The sequence below is a fragment of the Argiope bruennichi genome, chromosome 10, assembly GCF_947563725.1.
Source record: "Argiope bruennichi chromosome 10, qqArgBrue1.1, whole genome shotgun sequence".
NCBI classification, from domain to species: domain Eukaryota; kingdom Metazoa; phylum Arthropoda; class Arachnida; order Araneae; family Araneidae; genus Argiope; species Argiope bruennichi.
The window spans coordinates 68,571,209-68,590,196 of NC_079160.1; the positions used below are offsets into that span (position 1 = coordinate 68,571,209).

The 18,988-nt window shown below is 25.9% G+C and overlaps 1 protein-coding gene across 1 annotated transcript in view; it reads right to left on the reverse strand.

Annotated features, from left to right (window-relative positions):
- LOC129988185 (equilibrative nucleobase transporter 1-like) overlaps nucleotides 1-18,988 on the reverse strand; it is a 111,031-nt gene that overhangs the window by 18,724 nt on the left and 73,319 nt on the right. The window contains exons 4-5 of the mRNA XM_056096340.1: nucleotides 12,553-12,629; nucleotides 4,876-4,968 (exon numbers count right to left, since the gene is read on the reverse strand). Of these exons, the coding sequence (XP_055952315.1) occupies nucleotides 4,876-4,968; nucleotides 12,553-12,629 (170 nt within the window). The remainder of the gene's footprint in view (nucleotides 1-4,875; nucleotides 4,969-12,552; nucleotides 12,630-18,988) is intronic.

Below are 18,988 nucleotides of genomic sequence, written 5' to 3' on the forward strand. Positions count from 1 at the left end.
ATAAACTCCACATTTCATAATCTGAAATAAAATATTTAAATATGCCATTCATCTCTACTAATATTATAGAGTGTGTGTGTGTGTGTGTGTGTGTGTGTGTGTGTGTGTGTGTGTGTGTGTGTGTGTGTGTGTGTGTGTGTGTGTGTGTGTGTGTGTGTGTGTTGGTTGCTCAACAAACCTGACTGTATGACCAACATTTATCAAATTTGGAATATATATACTGGGATAGTAAGAAGGAATGTATATATCGAAGCCCTTCATTATTTGAGTGCATATCTTTGAAATTTTAAATGGTATTTTATTTAATTAAAAATTAAACAGAATTATAGTGCTTTTTCACTATAATTCTCGAAATTATTAGAGCACAAAAATAATTTTTACCTCATATTAAAATTCAAAAATTATCTTTACAACGATACCAATTTAATTGTAGTACAGATATTTCCTGACTTTTAGCAATTTTTTTAAATATTTTTTTTCCCTAATTTTCAACAATAAGTTACATTGTTACTTGACATTCAAACCGTTTTCATTATTTAATCAAATAATTAATTGAGTAATTTTCTACCATTGTTGAGAGCTAAAGAAGAATGATTTTGTTTAATATTTACCGATTTACAAGATGAATGAAAAAGAGTAGTTAAAATAAAACGAAAATTAAATGATAAATGATTAGAAGATACATTTATATTTTTAATAGTGATATAATGTTATAGGTCTGGTCAAGATTAGAAAAGGTCACTCTGTATGTTTCTGAAGATTCGTTCTGTAATATTTCTGTAAAGCATAAAATGTTGAGGATAATATCTGAATCACTGTTCTTCATTGAACAAGAAGTGAGATATATTCCAAGTGAATTTTTTAAATTTCATGCCATTTTAATATATGTCATATTGATTTATAAAATGATATATTGTTTTAATAAATGTGTCTTGCATGTGGGTCAAATAATTAAAAATATTATCTAACAACTCTTATTACTGTTTGCTACCATACTGATTCTTAAATAATCGATATTCAAAAATGTAAGCTATTAGAAATATGTTTTGGGAAAGTACGAATCAAAAAAAGAAAAATGCATATTTATAGTTTAATGCATTTTTATAGTTTGATTAAATCAGTCAAAAACAATAATAAGGAAATCAGAAATAAGCATTAAAAATTTTCTCTGATATTACTCTAATTAGAATATAATATTCTTCGTATAATGATGTAATAATGTTAAATATGTATGATAAATAAAACTCAGCTTAAAATAAGGTGATTGAAAAACAATACTTTCCACGTGCATAAGTGCCGTTTGCATTTACTCAAGACACATATTTTGTGTCCTTTCGAGATACGTTGCTAAATTTTATTACTTCTTTCACACGAGTTCACGGCGGTTCTTTCCCAACTGTTTTGATAATTTATATGCTGGTCCAGATGCACTTTCATGATATTTTTATGGAGACTAATAACAGTTTAAGGTATAATAAAATCTTAATGAAATATACAAGAAAGGTCAAATGCTTTGTGACAATGATATTTCAATACTTGTTTACTTTTATAGTTTCGTAAACAGATTATAAGTAAAATATCAGAAACAGTTATGAATGAGAAAATATTGATTCCTTTCTATAAAACAAATTCAACAACTATGTCATTTTTGCAAGGAAAAAGTGTTCGGCTCTAAAATTAAAACATTACCCCGTATGAAAATGACAAAGGACGATGAGAATTTATTTTAAGCAGTTTTAAGAAAATTACATAAGAAAGTAAAAAAATAAATTTAAAAAAATTAAACCGCAAAATATTATTTGCAGTTTTATATACTCAATAATGCTATAAATTACTTGATAATTACGAATACATAAATAATTCCTTGGATTTAACAACTTTGCTCTGTTGCTAGAATACCAACACAGTAGAAATTGAATTTCTTGAAGGACATTATACATAGGATAAGATAAGAATAGAGAGATATATCGTGTGTTGAAAGGATCAGTTTTAATAGATTCAAACCCCTATTCTAAACTATCGCATCCCGATAATGTTTAAGTCTTTTCTGTTTTTATGTTATTTTTAAAAAATTATTCTTAATTATAATACAACGAAAACCTGCACACAAAATTATATTTAATATTGTTGTATACGTAGTAAGTAAAACATTAAAAAATATCTTATAAAATATACTTAAAAAATATTTTTTGAAAGTGTATTGAAATAAAGGAGAAAAAACTACTCGAAAAAAAGCAATTTCATGGAAAACATTTTTTAAGAGCTGTAAAATGGTTTTTTGTGTAATAACACGTTACTAAGTTACTGAAGAAAAACGATACATTTTTTTAAATTCATTTTTAATTAAAATTCTAACTAAACATTTGAAAACTCTTTTAGGAAGAATTCGCTGCTATAGAAGTAAATAATGTCAAATTACGTTAATCTAATTTTAATAATTTGTCATCTTTAGCGTGTTGACTAATTGTTTTCGTCGTACACTTCATATAGAGAGAGTATGCCGATCTGTAGATGATATCCTATGAAAAAAATTCAATCACTTTTTTTTATTGTTTCTTAAATTAAATGATTTCTTCATAAAAAATAGAAATCTGCTTAAATTGAAATTCATAAAATAATTTTGTATTCTCATAACTATTATAAGAATCATTTTAACCCATATAAAAAACAACTTTTCAAATGTTTTAGAACTAATCTAATAATAAGTCATTTTCAATTTATTAATTAAAAAATAAGACAATTTCTTTTTTTTTAAAGGTAGACATTTTTTTTTAAAAATCTGTTTTTATCCTGCTGTCTGCATGCAGTCACTTATCCTGCATTTTGTTTATTTGTCTTTATTTTTCTACCAAAATTAATTTGTAGCTGCGATGAAAAAAATATCAAAATTACCAAATGAAATTTTCATTTTCAGAACTAGCATCATATATGGATAGGGGTTGTCTAGAAGTTGAATCTTATCATTCTACAAACTTTTAAAAGCTTAATAAGAATAAAAATGATTTTATAAAATAATTTTTAATCATTATTATGTAATTCAGCAGTATAATATGCGACTTATGATATGAACTACATATTGAAAATGCTATTATTTGTAAAAGTGACTAACTCAAAATTAAAAATCATTGACTACGTAAATTACAGTCAAATATTTAAAATTTTGCTTGACCACCAGACAACAATTTTGATTATAAAGAATAATTTGTTTTTTTATAAGCCTCTAAATTTTACTAAACATAGAAAAGATGAAACATAATTGATAAATAAAATAATAAAAGGAAAAAGTATTGAGAAATGAATGGTTTTAACAACAAGTTGAGACAATAAAGATCCTCAAAAAGAAAAAAAAAAAACATTCTCTTCATTATTTTTTTTATTTATGACGCCGTGTAATAGCTTTTAGGTTATTAAAGGCAAGATAATCACGATGAGGCGTCAAAAGGAACTAATCTATCTATTAACGACGTATTTAATTGGTTGTTGCCAGTTGTACTTACTAAAATACATGATATTCCTAAATATGTAGCAGGGCTCATATTTTAGTTTCAATTAAAATTTTATTTTAGTTTGTTTTTTAGTTATCCTGTAATTCAAAATTAGTTTAGTTATTAAGGAATTTGATTAAGTTTATTTTAAAAAATTGAATTTAAGTACTGAGATTACATTTCTTTTTTCTTTTTTTTTTCTTTTGATAAAGAAGTAAAAAATGTTTATAACTCAAGTGAATGCATATCTTATTATGTGAGTGGTGGTTTTCATAGAGTTGAGTTCACTGCTTCATCTGTTCTTTTTTTTTTTTTTAATTCTGGTCAATTTTTCGTGCAAGGCAGCTCAGGCAGCAAACGGACTGAAAATCTTGAAGGTTCATATATACTCCAAAAATATCAGAAAAAAACTTTTTTTAATATCATAACATAAAATAGCCCTGAATATTTTCTACTTGAAAAAAACATTAGCTACTATAACTGACAATTAAAATGCGTCTCGGTTTATTCACTCGACATTGCTTACAAAACCTTAAAACTGTTTTCTTGAAATATTCGTAGTCGGATATTTACAAAAACATGAAGTGAATACTTACCAAAATGGTAATGAGAAGAATGAAAAATTCCAGATTTGAGAATATATCAAAAGTAAAAGTTAAAGAGTTCGTGTTAACTAGGTTACAAAAATTTATGTAACAATATAATTCATGTAATATTGCGTAATTTAGTAATCTGAAAAATGACTTCTTTAACAGAGATGATACTTCCGTTGCCTGTGTTATTTTCTTGAGGAAGGCTTGTAACTTGTTTTTGTTCTGTGTCTTAAGAAAACCCAATCTGTGCTTAGATTCAAGAAATTTTTAATTTCATTATTGAATTATTAGCATGATTATATTTTAGGTTGGCATAGTGTATTTAAGCTGTGTGACAGGGCATACACAATTAAAATAACCATACAAAGCGATCGATTAGCAGATTATTAATCCTAGAACTATCCCATTTCATATATAATCACTCATGAGCATTGCAATGATATTAAACACATTTTATATGCATATTATCGCTACTATATAATTAAGAGAAAAATTTAAAAATAAAATTAAAAACAGACGAATCGAGCTTTAGACGCTATCACGATATTTCAGATTAGAGGTTCAAATTTTTATTCAATTTTTTTTTCTTATCATCTTCAATGAATTAAATGATTTTAAACTCTTGCTTTATGTCAAATTAAACTTTAATAAAACTACAAGGGAGTCTTGTAATGATAATACCATTATTTTTAATACTGTAATTTTAATTTGCGAAATTAGACCGTTAGTCTAAAAAGTATAAATCAATTACATATTTTTATAGAACAATACATTTATGAAATGAATGGAAAACTTACCTTTGTGAATATAAATATAGACGCTGACGCAGTAAATGCTCCACTGTATAGGGTTATCACTGTTGACCTTCGGGCAGGAAACAGATTTGCTATCTAAAAGGGGAAGAGAAAAAAAATCAAGTTTCAATGACCACTTGTTGAAAGAAAAAGACTTACTTGATTGCAGTTTATACGTTATGCATACAGATTCATGCGGAACAAATTTTTATTTAGCAGATAAAAAGAAAAATTTGAAAAAACCCAATTTTACAATAGAATGAGCAATGAGGATACTTCTATACTTTATGAACATAATTGCAACAAAATATGCAGCAGTGGACAATTGGGAAATTATTTTGATTCATAAAACGAGTCATAAATTTTGAGGCTTTCAAATAACTTTTATCTCTTCATAAATAAATCAAAAAGGGATAGTAATATATGTCCTATAAATCAAATAAATGAACCAGATATATCGGAGATGTATTTAAAATTTATCTTTGAGGGATGGTTTGATTACTTCTGAAAAAAATGAAGACTAAGAATCCTATATTGAAAAAAGATTTCTAAATTTTTCTTTGGAAACATATTAGTCACTGAAATATTTAATGCCATCAACATTTTCATAAATTATTGTTGGTACTGCTTAGTAATCATTGTATAAAGGAAAGTCAGTGGTTCCTGTATAAGATTTTTCTGTTTATTTTACTAATACAGCTTTAAAATTATTGAAAGGAAACAAAAGCATTTTTTAGAAAGATACAAAATTATTGTTAAATAAGTCTTTAAAATGGTTACTATTAATTTTGCTTATCTCATGGTTGGTATTTTTAGATTCAAACAACGTTTTGAAAATTCTGAACAGCAGATGAAGCAACTCATGTAGCAATTATTAAAAATTGCTAGAGAATGATAAATACATAATTTCCTAAATCACTACTAAATACCTGCATAAACATAAGTGATCGTCACCATGTTGAATATGCAGCAGATATATATGCGGGTTGGTATGGGTAAAATTTACGAAGTTTTAATATATAGGCAAGTTTAGGTAAGAATTTTTATTGGTTATCAAAAACCAAATATGAAGTTTAAAAAAAAATGCATAAAATATTTTGTACTTTATTTTTATAAATAAAAATACCAGTGAATTATTTCACCATTATGGCAAAATTATTTAGTTTTCCAGTATATGACATTATAAAGTCAAATTCAACCTATTTTGATTAAACATTCACTAAATAAAATTCTTAAATATCTAAAGATATGCTTCCATAATAAATTTTTCAATTAGAAGTTGTTTCTTTCAATTTTTGACATTTTTAAAACTTTACGGTGCTCTTTTTTATCTAATGCTTGGCTATTGTTTGTATTGCTAACTATTGCTGTTATCATCTAAAACATGTTTATCAACATTCCGTTCGTCTGGAATATGAAATGATTTACGACAAAATATTTAAATTGATCGCAAGAAGAAAAAAACAAATCGCAAGGATGATGGGAAGCTTGGGAGCTAAAAACTTATTTCCGTTTGTGTCTAAAATAAGACCAATATTGTTTGAAAGAATCCTTCTTTTAGTCCACTTGTTTTGATGTGATCATATGTGTGTGCGTGCTGCATATGTTACTTGCATAGCATCATTCAATTAAATGATTCTGTTTCTTAAGCATTAGTGCATACAATAGAATAATTTAAGCATTTATATGTATCAGTATACTTCGAAGCGAATTTAATACTCTTTACTAAATATTAGGTATAGTAGTTTAAAATTAAAATGCCTATGAAACTAAATGGTTTTCGACTGCATTCATTCATTCTATTATGTTGCACAAAGTTGGTGCGTTTTCCAATTTTAAATTGTTAAAAGAATACTAGGAATCCATTTTTTAACAGAAGACTTTTAAAAATATCACTTTTGTTGAAATGCAGTTGAAATTTTAATGTCATAATTATTTGTAAAAATCAGTGCAGACACTTTGAAATTTAATGAGAAAGATTTCATTAATTAACTGGTTAATAAAATTGGGTGATAAGCATTTCTTAAATGTAACGATGCATAATTTTTTAATTAAAGTATGCTAATATGTGTAAAACAAATAAGATAAATACATTAAGGGTTCAATTTGAAAATACAAATAGTTCATTGAAAATTAAGTAAACCTGCGAAGATTAGGGGAAATATAATTTATACATTTAATTTCAATTTTTATGGGTTTTTTTAAAATAAGGCATGTTAGAAAGCATGCATTATTTAGTTAAGGTTTCTTATCTAAAAATCTTCCTTCTTCAAGACGATAAATACTTTTTTTAAAGAGATAAAAAATAGCAATGTTCAAAATAGAAAAAGTTATGCAACGAAAGGTGAAAAATCTTTGGAAACGCAATTCATTGAATTAAATATCTAAAGGATCAATTTCTCATTGTCTAGTTTGATCCATGCACATATGAAATAGTGTATAAAATTTACTAATCTGTATATCTTCATAAATAATTACATATTCTTTTTTATATCATTCTGTCACGTCTTCTGTATATCTTTATGAATAATCACATCATTTAATTTCAGTAGTGTAAACTTCTGATTAAAATTAGGACCATAAATCTCTGTTTTATACATCTTTATCATCATGCTCTCTAAACCATTTACAAATAAAATAAATCTTAGTTGAAATCCCATCGCCACTGGTGCATAGCAAACTCTCACCCTATCTCTCAATATAAATAGAAGTAATAACAACTTTTTTTACAAAACACCAACCATGTTAATCGATCGTTTCCATACCAGTTTACTCTGTAAAGAACCTTTGTCACCAAGGGATCAAAACTAATTGGAAAATAGCTGAGATGCGTTTCGAAAGCTTTTACTGTTCCAGTCCAGCGCAGAGCTATGTCATGGTCATTCCTTCGTGCGTAGCTCTTAAGAAATGACCGAGTCTCTTCAGGGGTCTCGAGGGGAATTTTTCGTCCTTGGTTCCATCAACTTGATCTGATGATGCAAATGTGGGTAGAGAAGTCCAAGTTCACGTTAGGTTTGGACTTGGGGAAGAGTGTTAGGCAATGAGCGAAACAATGTTGCGAGATAATGAATTTAATGTGTGTTCATGATTTGTAAGGTTACCTAAGATACTAATAGGTTTAGTGTTCGGAATGATGGCTGGAATAATATACTACTGCATTTGATATGCTAATAATTGATTTAACATAATGATGAAAATTATATAAATTCTTTTAATTTTTTTATCATACAGAAATAAAAATTTTATAAACAATAAATTTTAAAAACTATAATCTAAAAATAATTTTTCAGTATTATTTTTAACTAAACGATCTTCATCACATATTTGACTCTTGATGTCATTGAATTTCTTCATTTTAGTTCACCCGATTTTAAATAAATTTTGCTTTTGCTTGTAAACAGTAGTTTGGTCCACTCTGTTCCAGATCATCGCTGGTACGTATCAACTGTTTCTGAGAATTATGTGTGTAAAAAAAAATTACTGACGCTAGTAGCTAATTTTCTTGAGCCAAGTGCTTGATTCTTTTGAATATTTTTGTTAAAGATAGACTCAAAGATAGAAAAAAATTCCTTAAGTAAGAATTTTCACAAATCTATTAAGCATAAAAAATTTAAATTCATTTTTCGGCTCTCTTATATGATATAATCTCTTATATGAAAACTTCAGCCTCAAGACTTTTCATATTTCACTCCCTTTTTAACGTATCTCAGTCAGAAAAATTTATCTTTTATACATTTACAGGAATTTTCTCAAAATGTTAGAACTTTTTTAATATTTTTTTACATTAAAATAATAGATATACTTAATTTATTTACTTAACACGCATCTTTTTGTATTCAGTGTTAAAACTCAGTTTTAATATTTTTAAAAAAAGTAAAATTCAAAAGGATGACCTGTCTAGAATTTCGGAAAAGTTTGCATAGTGCTATACAATGTTGTTAATATCTCAACTTGAATACAAATTAATAAATGTATATATTTTATTTTATTTTGGCGCATTTAGCATCAACTGAAATAGTCTATGGCTAAAAATAAAAGGAAGAAACATAAAATATTTCTTAATTTTGGTCCTTTAGAAACTACCAGTTTGATGATAAATGTCCTTACTTTGTCGTTTTTTGAGTTTTCTGCAGTTGTTTAAGATCATTAATATGTTGGTATGTCATGTCTTGACCGATAAGTAATAAGTGAACTGTATTTATCTTAGTATTCTAATAAAGAAAAGCAAAGTAGTAAATGCCACTCGAATTCAGGTTACATACGGCTTATAACCAGAAATTTATGTTATTAGCTAAGAATTGATAAAGAAAGATGAGACAAATGCCTATATTGCGGAGCTTTGGTGGGAATACTTCTGGGAAACTGGATAACAAAAGCGGAAATGAGATGCTTTAAATGCAGTCATTTAGCTCATTAATGAACTTCAATCACAAATTATAATAAGTAATATAAAAAAAAATTATGCCAATTCCTACTTTTGCAAAAATTGAACTCGCATTCTTCACCTTCACGCGAAAAATACTGAAATCCTTGCACTTTACCGATTGAGCTACTGCCTGTTGAGTTCAACGCTCATTAAAAACTGCTAAAATTCTATTTAAAGTATTAAAAATGAATTAAATTTAATGAATTAATATTTGAAGAACTGTATTAACATGAAGTGTCATCCACTACAAGTTTACAAAAATGTATTTGAACTTGAGTGGATGAATAAAAAGTATTTTATTAACGATTGAAAATTTGAACAAGATATATAAATATATATAGAGAGAGTGTGAACTAATAGTAAAAATTGAAAAAGTTTCCAAAATGGCAGGTTTTTTAAAATAAAAGTAGGAAAAAAGCCCCCACTAATAATCGCCCAAAGTTTTAAGATTTTTCATTTTTTTTTTATTTTACTGTGTTGTAACAGAAATTTTTCGTAATTTTATTTTAATATAAAGGGTATGTAAATAGAATCTCTCTGTTGTCCTCTCTTACGTAATATTTCCTGCTAGTTAAAAAGGAAAAGACAACACATAAGCATCCCCATGAGAAACAATTTTGTGATAAATTAAAGTTATCTCTGATGTTTATTAATTTAAAATAGAAGGATAGAAATTAAAAATGAAGTATTACTTCACATTCCACGGTACAAACTTTCTGTGAAAACCTAATTAACAGTATAAGAATGCCAACAAGCCATGTCATTTTACATTAATGAATTTTACGTACTACATTTCAGATTTTATTTCTTTTCATTATTTTTAATTAGTTTAAAATTGGCATTTTATTGTAGCACTGTTTATATTATTTTCAGATCATAAAGGGATTTACCTTTGATTTAAAAATCCATACACAATCACATAATGCCCGTCAATCATGATGTGATGTTCTATATCAATTTTGCTAGGAATTAATTGTGTGTCTTGCAGAATATAACGAAACACACATCGTTGCACATGATAACGAAATCATATAAAAACGTAAGACAATGTATTGTTAAATAGTAAATTGCATCATGGACTGTTACTGATTTTAAATAACTGTAACATAACATGGAATGACAGAGTTTCAAAATGAAAATCTCATGACTAGTTAACATAGTATAGCTGGATAAATGTAATATATACATATATATATATATATATATATATATATATATATATATATATATATATATATATATATATATATTCAAATATTGTTTCTATATGTTTCCCATACGTTTCTGTATATTTTGCGACATATTTTGAAGCACTGGTAAAAGTGAAAATTTTAAACTTAAATTGTAAGAATTGCATTTAAAACATGTATAGATTCAAATATAAATTAATGCGCATAATTTTCTAAAAATTCATGTTAAAATATTTGTTTGAAACAAAATGAATTTTTATAAAGCTCTGAGATAGATTGAACAGAGTACAGTTTATTTTGTGGGGTGGGGGCATATATATTTAATTAACATTTACAATCATAAAATAGTATAAGGCACTCAAAAATCATTTTTTATGAAAAAAATTTATATGAAAAATATATTTTATTTTTGAATTCATCAAGATTATGCAGAATATATTGCGATTTCATCGTTTAAAATTTCTAGCCTTTATACTTTGTTTTGAAACAGCTGTAAAGTATCGTTTAAAAAAACCAAATATATAAAGATTCCATTTTAATGTGTGTTACAAGCAAGATAAACTTTTTTTAAAACCATATTTGCAGCATTTTAAAAAGTACAGTAAAATTAAATGAATAGATTCAGTAACTTTTAGGGGAATTTTAATTTTTAAATTTGCCCTACAATTTCAGAAATTACACAACACATATTCATAAAAAAAATGCAGGTAATAAAAAAAAATAAGAATCATATTTGACGAAACAAATAAGAATCATAGTTAAAGGAAGAGCAAAAAATGAATGAAAGAATAAATTACTTATCTGAAAAATTAGAATAAACGAGTATTTAATAATGATAACAAAAGTAAAAATCATCTCATATTTTAGAACATAATGAAGATGCAAAAAAAAAAAAAAATATTTGCCTGCGATATAAAATTATTTAAACTAAAAACTGCCTATATGATTAAAATATTAATAATTTCCAATATAATGACCACAAAAAAGAATATTTGAAATACATTCAGATTTTAAATATAAAACAAAGTTGTGCAACAGACAAGATTTTATCTTAATCGTAATGAAAATAGAATTTTAATTACTTACGGAAATACATTTCTGAATATAAATGCTAGTAAATATCAATTTAGAAAACAGATGCGATTGCTGATGATAATTTATCAAATAATAATAAACGAAATTGCAAATAAACTCATTTGTTTATGGAATAAAATTATCTGAATTAATAAAAATTCCGATTAAAATGTTAATAATTTGAATTCAATGAACTCAAAACAAAATATTTAGAATCCATCCAGAATTTAAATATTAAAAAGCTGCATAGCAGACGATAAATTATCTTAAACGAAGTAAAAACAGAATAATAATTACTTACGTAAATGTGCTTCTAATTAAAAGTATGAGTTTTGAATGTAAATAAATTAATAGTTCAATAGCATTGCAGACGATAATTTTTTTTATTTAGTCTTATATTAAGAAATTAATGTTTTAATATTGCAAATGAAGACATAATATGAATTTAACTATTACATTACTTATCCATTTATTTAGTTATTTTATTTTATAATACCTTATAAGTAATTTCAAATAATATTTATGTTTTTATATTTGTATTTATTTATTCTTCTTTTTCATTTAAATTAATTTGTTTACTTCAGACGATTTATCTACTTATTTGTGTCGTGCAAGTTTATTTAGTTACGAATGGCATTATTGATAGAAATGGAATTTTGCAGTTTATTATTTTATGTGGCCTCTGTTCCAAAGAAATACATCAAAAATTATTGTTATCAAATCTATTGAAGAATAATTTGATAGAACTTTTTAAAAATTCTCGTCAACAAAATTTCTTTTCAATTTTTTTATGACTGAAATAAATATGACATGCTGAAAAGTCCTGAAAAGGGAAATGTAGTTGTTTTACAAAACAAAAATAAGTATGGTCTCTGAAAAGAATAATATATGAATTACAAGCGTCCATGTAAAGAGAAAGAAAAAAAATTGAACTGGAATATCTGAGTATATTTATTATAACAGTGTTTTGAAATTTAAAAAAATTCTTACCTGCATATTTGCCAACCGAAGAGGAACACCAGCAAGACACATCAAAGTTAAAGCAGGAAATACAAGGTAAGATGTTTCTGAAAAATTTAATTATTTCATTGTTATGAATAGTGATAATTTTAGAAAACATAATTGAAAAGTCAACAAAAGAAAGTGTACTAAATTTTAAAACAAAATTCCACAGTTAATTTAGAGCGTAAGTGGTGTATTTTTAACTAATACGCTGGTAGAAGAAAAGAATCTAACAAATTGTATTTAAAAATGATCAAAGTAATGTAATCAAGTTAGTATGCTATTAAATTCAAAATTATTTTAAAAATTAAGTAAAAAAGTTATGGGAAATAAAGTGAAATACATTCTTTTAAATTTTATCCAGTTTTCAATTTTTTATGTTGATTGGATATTAACTCATTAATTTGTTGTTCATTAATTAATGAACATGAATTCTCATTTAGGAATCTCTTCCTAAGTTTTCAGAACAATTCAATAAATAACATTTCTCTTCAGTATTATAACATAAAAATATGATACTATTCTTAAAATGAATGATTTTAAACTTTGAAATCATGTTTATAACTCTTTAAATTTATTAACATAAATTTGTTCATGCCTTTAGTATTTTATTTGAAAATATTTTTTAACAAATTACCATATCTTATTTTAAATTATTCTCGTTTGAACAATTTTCTAAAATAAAACTCTAAATTTAATTCGACCTAGTATTTAAAATAAAATTGCATTATTTCTAAAATTGATCGAAAATAAGAATTTATATTGTGAAGCATTTATTTTCATAAAATGCTCTCTCCCGAAAATTTAAAAAGATTATTAAAATGTCAGGAGCAAGAATCAGTGATTTATTATTTTTCATAGTTTAAGCTTGAAAACAGATCTAAGTAATTGCCTTTTAATGTAGGTTCTAAAAGAAGAAATTTGACATAAAAGATTTACTTTCAACAAAGACTGAGTAATATGGCTTAGAAATACCTAAAAAAGTTTTTTAATAAATCCAAATGAAAAGAAAATATCTTTTCATAGAAGTTATAAAACATGTAAACAGATTTCAAAGAAAACATCCTTTTTATAATAACAGAATGCATTTGGTTTGTTAATTTTTAATGTTATTGAAAGGTTTCATTTTCTTATTAATTGTATATTAATATCATTTACTTTATTAAATGATTACTTCCTCTCGATTAGAGGAATTTTTTTTTTATAAATTACCCATCAACTAACATGCCTTATAAAAAAAAGATAAATCACACACACACATGCAGAATTCTGAGTAGTACGCAAGATCAAATGCCCCCCCCCCCCCAAAGAAAAAAGAAGCATCTGTTGTTAAGTGACATAATACTTGCGCTGCATACAAAATGAGTATTTATGAACCAAAATTAGGGCTATTAGCAGTCTAATGACCAACAAAATATACAATTTAAGACTGGCATCAGGCATCACAAAACATATAAAAAGAAATGGGTTATTTCTAAAAACCTGTTACTGTTTTCTCTTTGGTGAACACTTGCCAGTGTTAAAACGCCAGAAGTGAAGGTAATCATTATAAATGAAATAAATGTCATGCACGCATCGCATAAAAGAAAATGTTTCAAGAATTTTTCAGAAGGTAAACAAAATTCTTATATAACATTTTAGGTTATTGCTTTAACTCTCCACTACTCACATATTTCTACATTCTCTCTTCAGAAATTTAAAAAATATCCTTATATCTGTGCTGACAAGTGTAAAAGCATAACTATATTGGTGAAAAAAACGATAGGTCTGCTATAATTTTTCGATCTTTGCTAAATTTTATAATACGAAATCTTTTAAAAGTTAAATATATAGCAAAAACAAGTTATTTTTTAGTAAAAGTTAGTGACCTTTTTAATGTTTTATATTTTGATCATTTTTTTAAAATATTTTTACAGAGTGAAACTCAGAAACAAAAATAGGATCGCTCAGTTTTTTTGTGTTATTCTGAATAAGTTATAAGATTATTAAAAATTTTGTAACTTATATTTTTATTGCTAATTTTTATTTGTTGTTTATTTTCATCATATGTCCCGACAGTAAAATTTTAATTATTCTATTGATAAAATTTATTCTTTGTTCTCCGTTGTTATATTGGGTTATCTGATTTCTCTTATGTTTAAAAGAAATACTAACTTATTAATGTTATTCCTGTTTTCGGCTAAAAGCATTTTTGATGAAATCATTACTTTCTCATCTATGGGAAGATGAAAAAAATGTTCTGATAAGAAGAACGATGTGAAATTCTTATTTTCAGAGAATATGGTTTGTATTCCAGAGATATTGCAAAACGATTAAATATCCCCAAAAGTGTTATGAATAACTTATTAAAGGATTCTGACCACTATGCTATATATAAATGATCTAGTAGAAAAATCATTTCAGTATATCAAAAAGAGCCATAATTATTCGAGCCCTTTCTCAATACCAATCTTCTACTCAAATTAAAAAGGTATTGTGCCTGTTTTGTTCGATAGAACTGGACATAATTTACTTTTAAAATCTTCAAGTTTAAAATATATCAAAATAAGAAAATAGCCTCCACTAATAGAACAGCATATTGTCCTTGGAAATAAATGGAATGATGTAATTTTCTCAGATGAAATGAAATTTAATTTGTACGGACATAATGATTTCCGATATTATTGGCATGATGTATGTCGTGAACAACTATGTTTTCTAAACGCCAATTCGGAGGTGGTAGTGTCTTGGTTTGGGGAAGATTTGCTCGTAACGGAACAACTCCGACAACCTTTTTGGAATCAAAAACTAACTCTGAAGTATATTAAAGCATGCTTGCTGAAAAATTATTTCCAGAAACCCCTTTCATTACAAGTGGGCATTATATCTTTCGACAAAATAATGCCCCTATCTAAGTGTCATCATCTACTAAGTTTGGTTTCAAGCAAATGAAGTAGAATGATTATTAGACTGGCCAACAAAAAGCCCCGTCTTGAAACTTACAGAAAATTGGTGGGGCGTAATGACTCGTGATAATTATACAGGCGTGCGTTGTTACTCCAATATATATGAGTTACAGTATGCGATCGAAGCTTTGTGTCAAAAAATACCGAAACAACTTTTAGAAAGACTTGTTATCTCGATTGATAGATATCACACACAAAAAAGTCAAATTTCTGAATAATTAACTGTTTTGTGAACCAAATTTGTAACTGATCCTATTTTATTTTCCTTCTGAGTAAAAGTTAAACATGAGTGAAAATGCAATGAATTAAAATCAAATGTTATCCAAAATAACTTTAAATATTGCATTTATTTATACTTTTATTCTTTTAAAAATTATAATATATGACAACAAGTAGTTTAAAATTTACAATTTTTTTTTTCTTGCTGACCCTATCTTTTTTCCCACCACTTTATAGTTAAATTTATTGCAAACGCAGAAAAGTGGTAACTATTATAGTTCATTTATTCTGTTATTTTTTTCCATATATGCTGTTATGAGGTAGTACTTTATTTTAAATTTATGACACGCGACAAATAAGGAAATTTGTAAACACAAATTTATATTTTAATTATAAATAAAGCAAAAATTTCTATTAGAAAGATCTCTTTTTAATAAATACAAAATTTGTGTAGTATGCATGTTAGCCCTATACTTATGCAAAGTATGGTTATTTATCTTTTCTTTATAAAAATTTAATATGCATTTTCAAAACAAAAACACATTTTACATCTCATTTGACATTTTGAAACATAGCTAGAGCATATAAGCTTTTCTTTTAATAAATCTCTCTATGGATGTAAAAAAAAAAAAATCTACATTGTTTTAGTCTAAAGAGAGTATTGTTATTTATAAAAGAGATTGTGTGTCTGTGTGTGTATATGTATCCTGGTACTATACAGGTTAGACCGTTAAACACATACCTACCAAATTCGATCTGAATATGTGAAGTAGGATTGTACACACTGAAACGAATTTTTTAAAAAATTCAATCAAACTATTGATTAATTAAAAATTAAACCTAATTTTGGCGTTTTCCTCCTATCACCACTGAAAATATTATTACAAAAAATAAATTTTACACATTACAAAATTTTAAACAAATTTCTTTTAACTAATATTAATTAAATAATCTAGCAAATGTTCCCTGAATTTTGGTATTTTTTTAAAAAAAACATTACATTATTGCTCGTAAATTCAAATCATTTCCATTGTTTCATTCAATCTTCTACTTTGTAATCTAGCAAAAATGAAAAAATGTTTAACATCTGTGTAGTTTACATGATGATGAAGAACGCGAAGTTACAGTAATCTGAAATTTAAAAAATAAATGCTCTGGGCAGTTACTTAATGTGCTATAATATCATGAAATTTGACTGTAAGAATCATTCGTTTACAAAATGAACATATTAATTAACAAGATAATGTTAAAATGAACATGCTAATGTTAGTCTATTAAATTTAATGCTTCTTTAATTACTGTCTCAATATGATGTTTAAAAATATTTTCTTGATTGAATTACGAATTATTCTGCATAATAATATATATTTAATTGGAAATAAGTGCAGCCTAAATTACCGGTAAACCAGCTGGGTGCCAAAATCGATTACTATGAAATATATATCAATGACGAAGAATATATTTTAAAAAACAGACATATTCATATTTTAAAACAATTTCAAACTCCTCGTTTCTGAACGACCTGGAAAAAATCTATACATCTTGAAAAAAGAAAATTTAAAATATGCATAATTAAATTTAAATGATTTTAAATAATTTCTTAATAAGTAATAATCTTTAGTAATTTTTAATAGCAATAACTTTAAGTAAATATACCTCCTAATCTTAAATTAAGTCGTAGAGTATGGAAATTATATCTCATATGCAAAATTGCAGGTGGAAAAACATATTTATTGAATCATTGTCTCAAAAATGTGCAATTAATGGATTGAATTATAAAAATATTTCAGTTATTCTCTTCCTTTATGCAATATATTTTAATTCATTTTTATAAGGAAAATTTAACCACATTATATGTAGCATTTAACTTTATTATATATATCCTTCTCAGATATTTTTACATTGCTTTTTTGCTAAAAAAATTATTCTAAAATGTACAAAATAAAGCATAATAACTAATAGAAACCGTCTGTTAAATCAACTATCTCTTTAATGTTTGCATGAGATAATCAATTATGGACTTTTAGAATCTTACACATAAATTTCTAGATCAGCAATCGATAAAAATTTAAATGTCATATCTTTCTGCATACGGTAACGATTTCTTTGAAAGGAAAATCGTTGGCTTTTCCCAACGTCCGGAACTTTTGTTTAAAGAGAAAAGGTCAGAAGATTTTGAAAAGGACAAATCATTAATTTAACTTTCCTTGGCTAAAAGACCACGGATGTGCTCTTACCAAACCGTGACATTTATGTAATCACTCTAGCCTCACATAAAATTATCTTCTTCGAAATAAGCTTTGACCTTCAATAAATGTAAGAAAAGAACAAAGTAGCTTTTACACATCTATTTATGGTTATTTTAAATATTATTGTTATCGCATAAAAACTAGTCAAACAATTAAAACGTTGATGCTGACATTGAAACCTCGTAACTAATAAACATCTACTCAATCAATATACATTTCCAATAATTCTGTCAGTTGCAAGAAGAATAGAAAAATAAGATTTGGGAAGAATATAGAAGAATGCTGTCAAAAGATTTCAGGGAAATGAGTTATTACTCAGAATTTCGAATTATGTGATGTAAGGTGTCCTTTGTATTTTAGTTCTTCCAGAATATTTATAATAATAATAAGCTTCTAGCCAGAAATATTTGTAGCAAAAAGATATTATTGGCTTGAGTCATTTGTCATGTCTTCATCTAATTACGACAGCTATTGAAATTCTATATGTAACTAATTTTAGAAACAGCAATATACAATAAGATTTCTAAATTCCAAAATTATTACAAAATAATTTAAAGTTTGATACACTTACATTAAATTTGATATAGAAATATTCAAAATTATCAATTTCTTCATTAAAAATTGTACTTTGAAGACGACGTCAAAGTTAATCATATTATTGAGCATTTCAGAATCGAATGAATAAGAGATCATTTTTGCATTAGCCATTGTACAGTGAATATTGAAAAATATGTAACGATAAAATATTGTGTAATTAAAATTAATTTCCCTGTAAACATTTTTTAAAATTTTAAATTCATGTAAAAATGGTTTTTATGCAATAGTGTACCTTACAGTAGACGAGGAAAAAATTCATTTAATTTTCATGAAATAAAAATTGTGGAAAGTATGATTTATTACCCAAAAACTAAGTGACAGCCAAATTTGGCAGTTTTAACGCTAATAAACTACCAATTAGAGTATTTGGATGATTTCTGTGTCATGTATCATGCGTTCGGTAATTAACAGATT